General features: G+C 47.7%; 1 protein-coding gene across 3 annotated transcripts in view; it reads left to right on the top strand.

The window, feature by feature from the left end:
• The first annotated feature begins 273 nt into the window (after positions 1-273).
• The window catches only part of TMEM260 (transmembrane protein 260), a 36,487-nt gene continuing 22,880 nt past the window's right edge, over positions 274-13,880 (top strand). For all 3 annotated transcript variants that reach the window (XR_012776029.1, XM_075503865.1, XM_075503864.1), the window contains exons 1-3: positions 274-548; positions 6,247-6,278; positions 7,012-7,163. Coding sequence is in view for 2 of the 3 variants with exons in the window: in XM_075503865.1 (XP_075359980.1) it covers positions 287-548; positions 6,247-6,278; positions 7,012-7,163 (446 nt within the window). In the remaining variant the exon portion in view is untranslated. The remainder of the gene's footprint in view (positions 549-6,246; positions 6,279-7,011; positions 7,164-13,880) is intronic.

Genomic DNA, 13,880 nt, shown 5'->3' with positions numbered 1-13,880 from the left:
CGCGGGGACAGGTCCCGCTGAGGGGAGGACGCCGGGCTGGCGGGGAACGCCGCGGCCCGGTCTCCCCGCCCCCGCCCCGCCGCTCCGCGGTGGTTTCGCCCCGCCCCCCCCGCGCGGTGGTCCCGCCCTGCCGCCCGGCCGCGCTCACCGAGGGGGCGCGCCTGCGCCCCGCCCTCTCCGGCTGTACCAACTCCTCTAGGCGGGGGGGAGGGAAAGAGGGCGGGAGGCCGCGCTGAACGGCCCCACGGGCCCGCGACCCTCCCTGTTCCCTATCCGAGTGCCGTTGATGACGGGCGCTCCCGGGAGGCGGCCCGGGGGGAGCGGGGAGGCGGGCGGGGCGGGGCTGCTCCCCCCGCGGGGCGGTGGAGTGGCACGGCCCGCCCGCCCCGCGCGGCCGAACCCGGAAGGCGCGGGCGCGGCGGCGGCGCCCATGGTCGCGGGGGCCGAGGCTGGGCCCGGGGCGGGCGGTGCCGCCGGGGCGCTGGGCGCTGCCGTGGCGGCTCTCTACACGGCCACGCTGCCGCCCGCCCTGCCCGGCGGGGATGCGGGTAACGTACCCGGCGCCGCCAGCCAGCCCGCCCGCCCGCCAGCCAGCCGGGGAGGGGCGGTGGGGCACCCCGTGGGGCCTGGGCGGGGGGTCACCCCACCGGGGAGGTGGCACCATAGGGGAGGTGGGCGCTCGCCCTGTAGGGGCTGGAGCATCGCGGTCCCCCCATAGGGTTGCTCACTCCACAGGGACTGGGGCATTGCTGTCACCCTATAGGGTTGCTGTCACCCCATAGGGTGGCACCCCCCCCCCATAGGGACTGGTGCATCGCGGTCGCCCCATAGGGTTGCTTACCCCATAGGGGCTAGTGCATTGCTGTCACCCCGCGGGGTTGCTGTCACCCCATAGGGTGGCACCCTCCCATAGGGGCTGGTGCATCGCTGTCACCCCATGGGGCTGCTGTCACCCCATAGAGTTGCATCACGCCATAGGGTGGCACCCCGCCCCCCATAGGGGCTGGTGCATCACTGTTACCCCATAGGGTTGCTTGCCCCATAGGGGCTAGTGCGTTGCTGTCACCCCATAGGGTTGCTGTCACCCCACAGGGTTGCTGTTACCCCATAGGGTGGCACCCTCCCCAGAGGGGCTGGTGCGTTGCAGTCGCTCTATGGGGTGCTCACCCCACTGGGGTTGGTGCAATCCAGCATCCCCATAGGGGCACTTGCCCCGCAGGCTGGTGCGTCGTGGACGCCCTATATTGGAGTGCGCACCCCCAGAGCTGGGGCTTTGCCATCCCCCCGTGGGGTGCTCGCCCCACAGAGCCTGGTGCCTCGCCGTCACGCCTCGGGGGGCTCATCCCCTTGGGGTCAGCGCAGCATGGTCACCCCTTGGGGCTGTTGCCCTCTGGCACCCCGTATTGACCGGATCCTCTCCCCCCGCCTGCTTGCTTTGCAGTGAATAGCTTGCCTCTATTTGAGCCTTTCAGCAAAGGATTTAGCCAGGAACCTTGGGGACGGCTGGTGGCATCAGAAGGCAGATGTGCTGTCCTTCCAGATGTGGGATGATCTTAAAGGTCTTTTCCAACCTAAATGATTCTATGATTGGGTCTCCGGCCGTCACTTTCTCTGGCCCATGCGGCCGCAGCTGATGCAGCAGTGAAATCTCTGGATCTGCCTGTCTGGAAGTGTGACTTGCCGACAGCGACAAACTATCCAATGTTTTGTGTTTCGTGCTGCCGATCCCACCAGGCGGGACAAAATTCTCCTGTTTGGTCCTTCTGCTGTTTTGCTGGTTTCATCTGGTCTTGCTTAAAAAACGCCTTCCTTCTGTAGCATGTGTGCAGCTGTGATTTGGGGATAGGAGGGCTTGGATTTCCTAGGTGATAGTTTGATTTTTTTTTTTTGGTGGAGTAGATACCCGGCATACTTCCCTCCTTTCGTATCCCAGAAGAGCATTGAGTGGGTCTGTTTAACTCTGTGCCTCTTGGCCGTCGCTGGTTTTGGATCCAAGCAGTGCATAAAATTCCTTATCAATAAATGGGCTTTTAATGGATGTATATATTTTACAGCACCAGTATGTGTGCAGAGAGAGATACATGTTTTAACTACAACTCTTTAAAATTTGCTGTTAGTTTCTGTTTAGAGTTATGTGAAAGACAGTGCTGCTTGGTAAAAGCAGGATGGTTTTGTCTAGCCGGCTTTAAGGCAGCGTGTTATTCAGCATAGCTCTTTGCACACAAAGGTAAAGTTGAGCAGTGATTCACGTGAGGGGTATTTGATTTAAAGATAACAGGACGGAGCTGTGTTTTCGTTACACCAAGCTCGCCCTGGTTCGCTGGCTCTCAGAGCAGGGATTTTGGCGTGTAGATGGACACTGGTGCAACCTTGTGTTGTCCATTTTCCCTGTTCCCGTGTTTGGATCAGAGGGACCCTGTTGTCAGAGCTGTATTCAAAGAATTTCTTTTTAAATCCCTTTTCCATAGAGCTTGCATCCCGTGCTCTGGATGAGGCGTGGAAGCATGCCCTGGCTAGGCTGGCCAATGTGCACCCTGATGGCTTTACTTCTTCTCCCAAGTTTGTAAAAGGGCTGGCTTTGCTCCTTCTGGTTGTATCAGTTAATACGTGATGATCGATATATTCACAGTTATTACCATTTTGTCTTTTAAAGTACTCCCTGATGGGAAATGCGCATCTATGAATGCGCAGGGTGCCTGTGCTCCAAGCTGTTCATGCCGCGTGAAGCCTCAGGAACCTGGTTTTTAATTGACTTTGAGCTTGGGTTTTGCCTCCGGGATGCAAATAACCATTAGCACCCTTTACAAAGTGGGATGCAGGTTCTCCTGATTTGGTGATGAATCGACGCTGGGCTCCGTTCCTTGCTTGATGTGAACTATCCCGGTAGATACAGCGAGCGGCCAAGCAGCACAGGCATGGCTTCACCCCACTCTCCCTGGGTTATCGTGGTTATTTTATCCCAGTTTGGAGGCAGGAGGGGGATTGCTCTTTCCCTAATTTCCAAAGGCAACCTGGTTCTTCCTAGCACAGCAGCTGTGTGTATAGAAATGCACATATATATGTGCAGTGTGCATCACTCCTCTGCTAATAACTTTTGTCAGAGGTATCAAGGACAGTAGGTAGGTGCGTGCTGCAAATGGGGGCACAGCAGAGAGATGTCCTGGGAGTGCCCGGACTGGGGGACTGGATGCTTTAACACGCTTCCAGCAACCCACGTTATTATATTAATATACCCACGAATTATATTAGAGGAAATCTCTCGGCACAGTGTCCCCTGGCTGGCCCCGTGACCTCGCTCCCAGTCTCTCGTTATTTATTTTTTTTGCATTTTCTTCTAAATCTGCTGCCTGAGCTGTGTGTGTTTACTGGAGCTGAACAGAGACGGGCTCATCCCCGCTGTCCTCTTGTGCCTGTCCCAGCCAGCAGCCACCCCATCGCATTGTGTTAAGATTTTTTTGGGTTATTCTCCTGGTTTCTCATGGCCTGAGCTGCCCATGGGATGCTTCAGCGCTGCCGCCTGGCTGGAGTCCCCTGGAAGGTCTCTGCATGGCCCCGCTCGAGGCGATTAACTTGCCCGCGCCTGAGCACGGGGCTCAAACTTACGCCATCAAAAGCACTGAAGCTACTTGTGTGAGTAAAGAGGTGCTTAAGGATTTGCTGTATCTGCTTTCAGGCAGGGAGCCTATTATTATGTTATTTTTTTTAAGCTATCTGTATATTTTTAATTGTTCCTGAAGTTTGCAGTAATCCTAAAACATAAAAGGCAATAGGTATTTTTATTGGCAGCTTTCTCGTGTTACTTAGTGTTGTAATAAAGAAATGAGAGAATGAATTTTAGAGCTAATTCGGAAACATCCACAGATGTTAAAACAGCTTAAAAAGGGATCAAATAAACTCAGGTTAAAAGAAAAAAAGAAAACAACCCAAACATTTCCTCTGATGTTTCAGACATCAGCTCCCAACATTGCTGGGGATAAATCAGTTTTCAGGCAGCGTTTGGCCCATTGCCTGAACGCCTTTACTGGGGAATCGAGCTGGACAGTCAGAAACATATTTACACCAAGATTATGCAGGAATAAACTCTTCAATTTCAGCCGGCGTCTGAAGATGCTGCAGGGCGTTTTCTCTCAGGAGACATATATTGAAATCAAGTTTGTGGATGCTGTAGTCTTCCTCTGCGTGTTTTGTCATTTAATAGTAGTGCTCTGCACTTAGGTAGCCCCTATCTCCACTTAGGTAGCCCCTATCTCCACTTAGGTAGCCCCTATCTCCACTTACGTAGCCCATAGAGGCTGTAAGTGATGCCCAGGTACGTGGGTGGGAGATGGAGAATTAACCATATCTGAAGTGGTGGGTGTTACGTGCTCCTTTTGGTTTTCCCAGTGGAATTCAACAGGCCTGCAGCTTGGGAGCTTACTTTTGCAGGTTTTCTTACTTTTTTTTCCCCTTAATTCTTACGAGGTGAAGTTATGCTGTTGGCTTTCAAAGCTTGGCAATGGCATCCACCAGTTTTGTTTTTTTTTTTTTCTTTTTTTTGCAGCTTTCTGCTTGGTTTGTGTCTGTATTGCTTTGGGGTTATTCTTGCCTGTGATACGAACCAATACCATAGCAACGTGCATGAACTTAATCTTAATCTTTAGCCATTTTAGATGCACATATTGCTGTATCCCAGAAGGACTTTAATGAAGGTGAAGCCATGCCTGGCTCGGGAGCAGCATCCCCGCGATGCGATGGGTGATGGGCATCCACCGTTAGCCGCTGCGCAGAGCAGCACGTGCCGGCACGCCGGGGAACCCCCGCAACGCCGAATTTAGGGTTTCCTTTATTAGCATCATCTTTTGCTGCGTGCAGGGGGATCGATTGCTTCCCAGCCTCGCCGTGCCCTGGAAACATCGGAGCTGCTGAACACTAAAGGGCTCAGCTCGGGTTGGATGGTTTTCCTATTGCATCTGATTTTTTCGGGCTGTCTTGCAATAGGTTGAAACTTTCCTAAAATAGAGTAGCAATAAAAATAGCCGGTGTTTGCAAGCGCGGTAAAATCCACATCGGAGAGGCTTTTGTGCAGAAAGCTGCGGGGCTGTCCCCTGGGCTGGCGTGGGGCGATGGCTGTAATTTTATAGCAGTGACGAACAGCAATAGTGGGTTGACTTGCATCTTCCTTTTAAAATATATTGCTTAACTTAATGTCAAGATTTAAAGGTGCCATTTGTAAAATTGTCCTCCTTTGCGTTGGATGGTAAGGAAGTAATAATGTGCAGAAATTAAAATACTGTGAATTTAGCATTTAAAGCCAACAACGCCCTTCGTTTTGCATCTTTACCATCTAACGATGGGACAAAGCTACCGCGACCTTGGCACTTGCAAAATTAGCGGGACCAGTGAGACCAGGCTCCACAAAATTGGATCATGAAACATGAAGGAAAGCAGGAAAACCAGCTGTAATTTTTAATTTTGTCGCCCCTTGGTTGTGCCCTTCTTCCCCAAATGTGTTTATGCCTATTTAATATATTTAATATACACCGTTCAGGAGCGTTGCAAAATGCTTCGGTGTCAAGTGCTCTAAAAATGTCAAGTATTATTAACTATTATGCTAACATGGATCTTTTTGTGGCAGCTATTTGTCCTGGCACGAAATACAAATGAAATGCAAAATCTAAATGGTGTTTCTAATGGGAGCAGCTGCTGGATGCAGCATCCGCTGACAGGTAAAAGAGTTACTTGCGAAGCAGATGCTGCAAGAATTGCTTTAGCATCAAGGGAGAGCAGCGTTCCCAAATACGTGGATGTAGACTTGCACGACCAATGATTATATTTTCCCGCTTTAAAACTGTAGAGCTGTGGGGTTTTTTAATGAGAAACAACCGGGTTGTTTAAGAGATGATGCAGCTTAAGCGTTGCAAACTGTAGTGCTTGAAAGTTATCGAGTCCATTGGTTTTAGATTAAAAATACACATGCACAAATGTCTGCATTTTGAATATCTCGAGCCATTCTTTACCCGAGCCTACCTATACTTTCACTTATCTGTTCATAAAAGTCTCGCGAAAACATACAAAAGATATTTTGTGCAATGACATCAGAGAGAGAAAATATTCTTAGAAAATTTCATGCTGTTAAATCTCTACAGATTTACAGTTTTATCCAGTCAAATTAATGCAAAACCCCAATGCAAGCATTTGGATTTTGAAAACTTTGGAGGAGTGTCATTTCCTAATAGTAATTATTGGTTTTACATTATTTTTTCACAGGGGAGCTGATCACAGCCGCATATGAGCTTGGAGTAAGTATTAGTTTTATTGTTTAATCAATGCTCTCATTAACAGTTTTAGGAATTAAGGAAGTTTAATTAAGCATGGAGTAAAGTAGATTAATTTATTTTCAAACCACAGTTTTTACTAACTTATAAGTACAGCACGCGACAATTTACTTCAAGTTTTAAATCCAATTAAACTAAATTATAAAGCAAAGGCTTTACTGTATATACAGTAGCTGGCTTATTATCAACCCAAATTTTGTATAAGCTGGGGAGAATAAAATAAATCGGGTTAACAATTTTAATAAGTTTTATTATTTAATAAACTTTATTATGGTGCATGATCCCTTTAGGCAAGACCTTAGGACTGTCAGCGCGGTGGTAATCCGATAGCAGTGTGGTCTTTCAACTTGCTAACCAATAAAATAGTTGAGAAGCTGCTTTTTTTAAAAAAAAAAAAAAAAAAAACAGCCTTTTGAATGACCCTAATATACTGTGAACCCAAACAAGGAGCCCTTTAAGGCACGCTAATGAAACGTGGCACCTCCTTTTCTCGCCGCCTCATTATTATGGGCGAGGCGTGGAGCCAAATCCACTAAGGAAAAATATTTGCGGAGTTAAAATTGGTACGAAAGGATGGGTCGGGGAGAGGCACCGCTCGGAGATCCCCCGGCTCCTGCCGCTGGACCCCGGCGTGCTGCTCTCCTTTTGATTTCATAGAATTTCACCCCTTTTCAACCCCGTATCCATCTGTCCGTAGGTCGCCCACCCTCCCGGCTACCCCCTGTTCACGCTGCTGGCCAAACTGGCGACGGGGCTGCTGCCCGTCGGCTCCCCCGCCTACCGAGTCAATCTCCTCTGCGGCTTGTTGGGAGCAGCTGCCGCCTCTTTGCTTTTTTACACGGTTTTCAGGTAAAGTCATTGGGGGTGTTTTCTCGTTGGCGTGATGCTGGCAGGGCGCTTCCCCGTCGGCTCGGGACGTTTCCGAAGGCTCCCTCTGTTCCCCTCTGGCCTTCGGACTAGCGTTTCCCCCCTCCCTTTCCAGCTGTAATTAGTTCCTCTGATTAACCTAACAGCAGTTTAATCTGAATTTGACCTTCTTTCCTGCACAAAAGGTCCCTTTTTTTTTTTTTTCTTTCTGTTAAATAATAATAATAGTAATAATAAAAAGTGCGCCCTGTCCCTTACGCAGACGTGACAGGTTGTTCAGGCTCATTATCACAAATCACCGCTCGGTTTAACTAACCAGAACTAATGAAGTTTGTCGTTCTCGAAAGATGCAGATGGTCTGTTTAAATTAACAGGATGAGCTTCACCTATCGGGAAACCGTGAACTTGGTTTAATTGCAGCTCCCGGCGGATGCGGATGGGCAGTTGCCTGCCGTGGTACCCAAGGACCAGGGCGAGCATCGGCACCGGCCGCCTTCCCCCGGCGTAGGTGCTGCCGTCTGCGGGGAGTGGGGCCGGCCGGAGCCCGTCCGTTTTCTCCGGACCTCTAACCTCGGGGGAAAAGGGAACAATCGGGATGCGCACGTGGTTGGGGATTTTGTTAACCCCGCTCGTCTTTGATGTGCAAGTTCTGGCTGCTCTTAACCTCAGCCTGACCCATATTTGAGAGGATTATCACAACCCGTACAAACAATTTCTGATGTTCTTTTGCAGGGGAAAATAGGGCACGTTTCTGGGCTGCAAACAGTGAAATCTGAAATGATATTGGGGTGCTTTGGGGTAAGACGGGGCGAGATTATTTTGACAAAAGCCCTTTTCTCCCACCCGTTTCCAGAACCGCGTCGCCTGTCAGGGAAACCTTCCCGGAGAGCGAGTGCAACCTAGAAATAAAACCAGGAATAAATGCGGGGGGCCAGATCCTGCACAGCCCAAGAGCCCTGAGCTCACTTAAACTTTGGTCCACGGGGTCCGTCCGTCTGGGTGCATCTGCCTCTGCTGAAGAGGAGTTGCTTTTTGCACATCACCTTTCACGTAGCAGTGCATCAGCTCCAAAGCACACCTACTGGAATTGCTTAAGCAATTCCTAAATATTTCTACAGGCGTTTAAAGTGATTGCTTTTACTGTTGGGTAATACATGTAATTAAGTCGGCGTTACTTAATTTAATATCCTGTATTTTACAGCGTATTTGGGGAGCTGGAAGTGGCGCTGCCCTCCCGTGCACAGTGCCAGGCGCCGCGTCAGAGCACAACTCGTTTTGATTATATTAAAAACTCCTGCAAGGAGTTGCTAAAGGTTTTGAATATTGGGTTCTGATTTTTTTTTAAATTATGGTTATTCCCGTTATTACAGCTACTGTGAAGATCTGCCCCGCTTTTTAGTTTTAACTCCAATGTGACAGTTCCTTACGTGCCCATTTTGTGCATATGAAATGGTGCGATCGTCGCTTTAGAGGAATAAGAATACAGGAGAGAAATGACAGGCTAAAATTGGGAATTATTTTTACCTTTCTAGAGGTTTTATTTTGTTGTTGTTGTTTAATTGGATTGGGAAGATGTTGCTTCTGTCAAATGTAAAACTTGCACAAAAAGAATGGAAAACCTGGAACTGAGAGGTGATAGAAACTGTTAGGACTTATAGAAAATTATTTCATAGATACAAGGCACTGACAGGATCAGTTATTCAGCCTAGCAGCGATTGATTTTTTTGGAAATGAATTGTAAGGTATTGTGGGTCAGTTCTCTTTCCAAATTACAATGTTATATTTTTCCTTTTAAGCACCTTAAGATTGATTTATTTTTTATGACATTCATTTAGCAAAAAAGTTTTTTCTTTCTATTGCCATCTACTTTTTAAAAAAAAAAAATAAATCTTTCAGAAGGTGTTTACTGGCACCGCCTGCATGAACGCAGTAACTATCTGAAGGCGATGTGTTTTGGTTTTAACCGGGCTTGTCCATACTCACAAAGGATCTAAACCAGTCTATCAAATCCCCCCCCATTTTTGTGTTTTAATTAAAATTTAGCTGATGGGGTGACCCCTGCGAGGTACCAGAGGAAATATAAGCACCTGCTCCTCTTGCCGCATGAAATGTGGATGTTAATATGAAAATATGTAGATGTTAGGAATACAAATAATTGATGAAGTACACATCCTTGGGGAGCAACACGGTTCAAGTGGCAAATCTCTCTCCTCAAACAATAGCCACCCTTCAGCGGGGAGGAAGCCATCTCTATGGTAATGGGGCTGACGCTGCCCTATTGATCGAGTGGAAGAAGACATTATACAATGTCAGTTGGGTTGTTACAATTTCATTTGTCGTCTGACCTGAACTTAACCTCTAAAACCTTTCTTTTTTCCCCACCAGCCGGGCAGGGTTGCTGTTTACCCTCGCGGGGTTTTGCTGTGCCTCCCAGCATCCCCGTACAGTAAATCTCTCCCTTTTTTTCCCCATTGACTCTTTTTGTTTAAGAGGCATTTCCTGAGTTTATTCCTCGGCAGGTCGGGACAATTTCTTTTACTGCTTAAGGAAAGAGTCGCGGTTCCCTCCGTGGCTGGGTGGTGTTTGGGATGTTACGGCGTGTGCGGGATTAGGATCGAATTTATTCCTTAAACAGATTTCTCCTCTGCCAGGTGATAGCTGGCAGGATGCTCCACGCAGACACTGCCGGGGTCGATAGGAAGCAACCCCAACATCTTGTTCATTTATTCATTATATTATATTATACTATATTATATTATATTATTCATTTCATTATACTATTTTTTTAAGCCCGAATTGTGCTTCTTAAAACAAAGTTATGTCGAACCACGTTGATGCAAAAAGCCCTTTTGTCAGTAATCCAGGCTATTGCTGAACGAGCGGTTTACTCCTTTGAATTAGTTCTCAAATACGTTCTTTTCCCCTTCTGCACAGTCTTAATAAATTGCTTGTAATTATCGTAAAATGGCATTTACAAAGAGTTTTCTCGGACTGCTTGTAATTGAGGCAAATAATTGATCTTTGCTTTGAAAGAGGGGGGAGCTGCTTTATGTTTTTAGGACGCAGCAAGTGCGGCTATAGGATTGTTTCTTTAAACAACTATTTATTTGCTTTACTGTGGGAGGCAAAGCATAGCAAGTTTACAAAGTAAACCAATTATCTTCTTATAATATGATTGCCAAAGTGTCATTTTCTGCACAGCTGATGCATTCTTTGCATTCTCTGTTGCAAAGAGAAATAGGATGCTTTCCCCTGCTTTAAGTGCATTTTTTTTTTCAGTGTATACCTTTCATAGCTCGGCTGTTTTGCTGTATCTAAATATACAAAGCTAATTTGTTGCAGGGGCAGTAACGGAGTAAGTGTCATTGCCCAAGTAGTTCTGGTAAGTTTTTGCTGGCTTTATTCTGGCTGAGTTGCACACAGGTTTTTGAAAAGGGGGAAGAGGTTGCATTAAATTAAGCAGTTCACGTCTCTTCGGTTTGCTATTCTGGGTATCATGTTAAGTTTTGGACTCATATATATATATATATATATATATATTCCCTGCCCCCCAAGCAACACACTGTGGATGTATATGAAAACTGGAGCCGACTCTTCTCCCACCACCACCAAAAAGGAGTGGTAGGCATGTTGTATAATGAAATCATGAAAATGATTTGATCATTTTGAAATCATCAAGGTGTTTTGGAAATGGTACTTGACCATCCTGACGGCTCTGAGGTTTCTTGCTCCAGTGATGTCTGTCCTGGAGCTCTCGTGGCAAGGTCCCTGAGAAGGACCAGGCGTGTTGGAGCACTAGAAGGTTGGGTCGCTTTCATGGCCATCCCCACAGGGACCTCGCAGCTGATGCTCCCTTAAAACTAACACGTGCTGGGAAAAGTTGTCTGCTGCCTGTGACGGGTGGGGAAATACTCCCATGTCCCTGGGGTACGGGGGTTTGCTGGAGCAGGGGTCGTCCCAAAACAGTTTGACTCCTTTTATTGGGGGGCATGGTTTGGGGAAGATGGAGAGATGAGAGAGGAGTGCTCCTGCCTGGTGTGCTGCTGCCCGCTCGACCGTCCTGGGAAATGAAAATACTGGGCTTTGGAGAAGGAGGAATCTCTTTACAGGGTGTATTTGGATTTTTCCAGATTACAGATTATCATAGACTATCGCCGTTGTAGCACAGCACGAAGATCTTGGCTGTTTCAAAAGCAGCTGGGCTTAGTAACAAGTAGTTATGAAGTTTTCGGAGGGAGAGAAGAATGGAAGGCGCTCAAGTATTAATTTGCTTTTCAAAGAACACCTACCATGACCTCTGGCTAATTGATCATATATATATATACACATATATAATATTTTTCCCCTTGTCCCCATCATAAACCGGCACCGAGTTCAGTCTGTTTGAAGACATTACCAAATCTGTTCATTTGCATTTTGCTCTAAAGTAGGCACGTTAGGCTGCAATAACTCTGCTTCGTTTTGAAGGGGGGGGGGGAAAGCAGGGCAAAAAACTCTTCTTTTTTTTTTTTTTTTTTTAAAGACTGAAGAGTCTTTTCTGACAGCTAGTCAGAGTTAGAATTAGTTCAAGGAAATGTTAATAATGCACTGCCTGGCTTAATCCCTTTGATATCACCAGGTATCCTCCTGTTCATGGGTTAATTGCTTTAAAAGCGGAGGCAATATTCTGAGCGGTGGGCCGCTTCACCTTTTCACAGCTGTTACCATTGAGTGACAACTAAATCCCATGTGTAAGATGAGGAAGAGCTCAATCTCCAATTGGGAGAAAATTTATGTAAACCGCAATCCCTTCAGAATGTGCGGAAGTCACAGACTTTCTTGATTTACTCTGCTTTTCCCAGAAAGCTCCATTGTTCCCTTCCCTAAGTCCCATCAACCCTTTGTAGCAGAATATCACAGCGGCGGCAGATAGCTTGAAATATATAAATGCTATCATAGCTCTGATTAATAGCGGCGCTTATGAGTCAAGTCTGATAACGGAGCAGCTCTCCACTCAATTTCAGATACCGCTAATGGAATCTGTCTCCTGCAATTGTAATGTGAGAAGGGCTAATTTGCCATGGAGCTTGGAGCTGTCACCAGCCGGGGATTGGGGGGTCAGATGGGAGCTGCCAGGTTTTTGCCCTCCAGCTTGTATCTCTCGCTTTGAATAGCGCAGCCCCCTGCCTGCCAGGGAGCTGATAGGCCGCCGGGGGGTTTATGCCACTCCGTACAATAGCGAAGGGCTGCATGGGCTGACTCGGTAATTGTGAAGCCAGCTCATTTTTATTTTATTTTATATTTTATTCTATCTTTTTTCCGTCTTTTTTTTTTTTTTTTTTTTCCTTCCGCGGCTGCATAATTTCTAATAAGGGGTTTTAACAAATGTCAGATTAGGAAAAGTTTCTGCAATTACACACAAAAAAAAAACCCAAAACTTATAAAACATTTAAATAGCTAAAGTCGGTTGCTACTGAGGGTTGGGGTTTTTTGGCTGCTGGAAGTAGGCACCGGTTATCACGGGCGCGCGGGATAAAGGCGTACCTATTTTCTAAGGACTGTGCATCAAATAATGGGTCTAACTAATATACCCTTCCTGCTTGCAAAGACACCGGGAGAGAAGTTCTCATTTTTAATTTTAAAGCACGGTTTTTACAACTCGCTATTAGGGAGGTGTGAGTACAGGGTGGTGTTTATTAAGTAGCGCAGCTGTATATGCATTTTATCGATCTGTTGTGAGCTGCGCTACTCATTGAACTGCTCTGGGATAGCTTGGCACGGAGGCGTTGAATTTAATTACCAAACTTTCTTGGGAAGGGGCTGCTGCAGGCAGGCTCTGCTCTGGCGTGGTGCTGGGTGCCTGGGAGCGTGCGAGGTTTGAGGTCGGGGAGTCCCGTTCCTCGCTCCCCTGCCGAGCCCTCGCAGGGACTCTTCCCATCCCTGGTGTCCAGACCCACTGAGGTCCCTGCCACCATCCCGAGGCACCTCGCCACAGCTTGGTCCTCCCGGTGAGAGGAGCTGAGGTGGCGTGGGCCCGGCACCCAAGGGGTGGCATGCAAGACGTCCCTCGCACGTGCTGGTGACGTTCACGGGCCTGTACTTACCCAGGGGACAGGCAGGGACTCAATGTTATCCTGTAGAGATGGTGTCTTTAGTGGACATGTCCATGGTAGTGTCCTTGCTGGACACATCCAGTCCAAGAGGACGTATGCAAGAGGGTGCAAGGACCAGCTCCCCTTAGCTGAAGGACAGCAGTCAGTTATAACCAAAGTGCCCGCTTTGGTTTTTGGTATTTTTTTATGGTGGTCCTGCCCGTTTGCTTGGTTTCTGTTCTCTCCTTGTGGCCACGAAGACTCCACCGGCATCGGCGAGCCAAGCCGCGCTCTCCCACCTCCTCCTCCAGCACCAGGAGCGGAGGCTGCGGGCAGGGCTTAAGTGGCTATTCAGCTCCAGGTCCTTGAGGAAGAATAAAATCTGGTTTGCTATTCCCTGTAGTACCTGCGCTGGCTCTCCAGCGCTGAGAGCAAGAGAAACCGCCTTTTGTCCATTGAGTGTTTGTGACTAAAAGGCAGGCAAACCCAGAGGGACTGGGGTTTTGGGGGATAATTACTATTACTTAGGTCCTAAACTCATGTTTGGATTTTTATTTGTGTTTTATTTTTAAATAGTTTTTCTGTTTCAGCACCGATGTACTTGCACACTTAAGATGTATCTGTGGAA

This window comes from Mycteria americana, chromosome 5 (genome assembly GCF_035582795.1).
Source record: "Mycteria americana isolate JAX WOST 10 ecotype Jacksonville Zoo and Gardens chromosome 5, USCA_MyAme_1.0, whole genome shotgun sequence".
NCBI classification, from domain to species: Eukaryota; Metazoa; Chordata; class Aves; order Ciconiiformes; family Ciconiidae; genus Mycteria; species Mycteria americana.
This window is presented reverse-complemented; position numbering and strand designations above follow the sequence as displayed.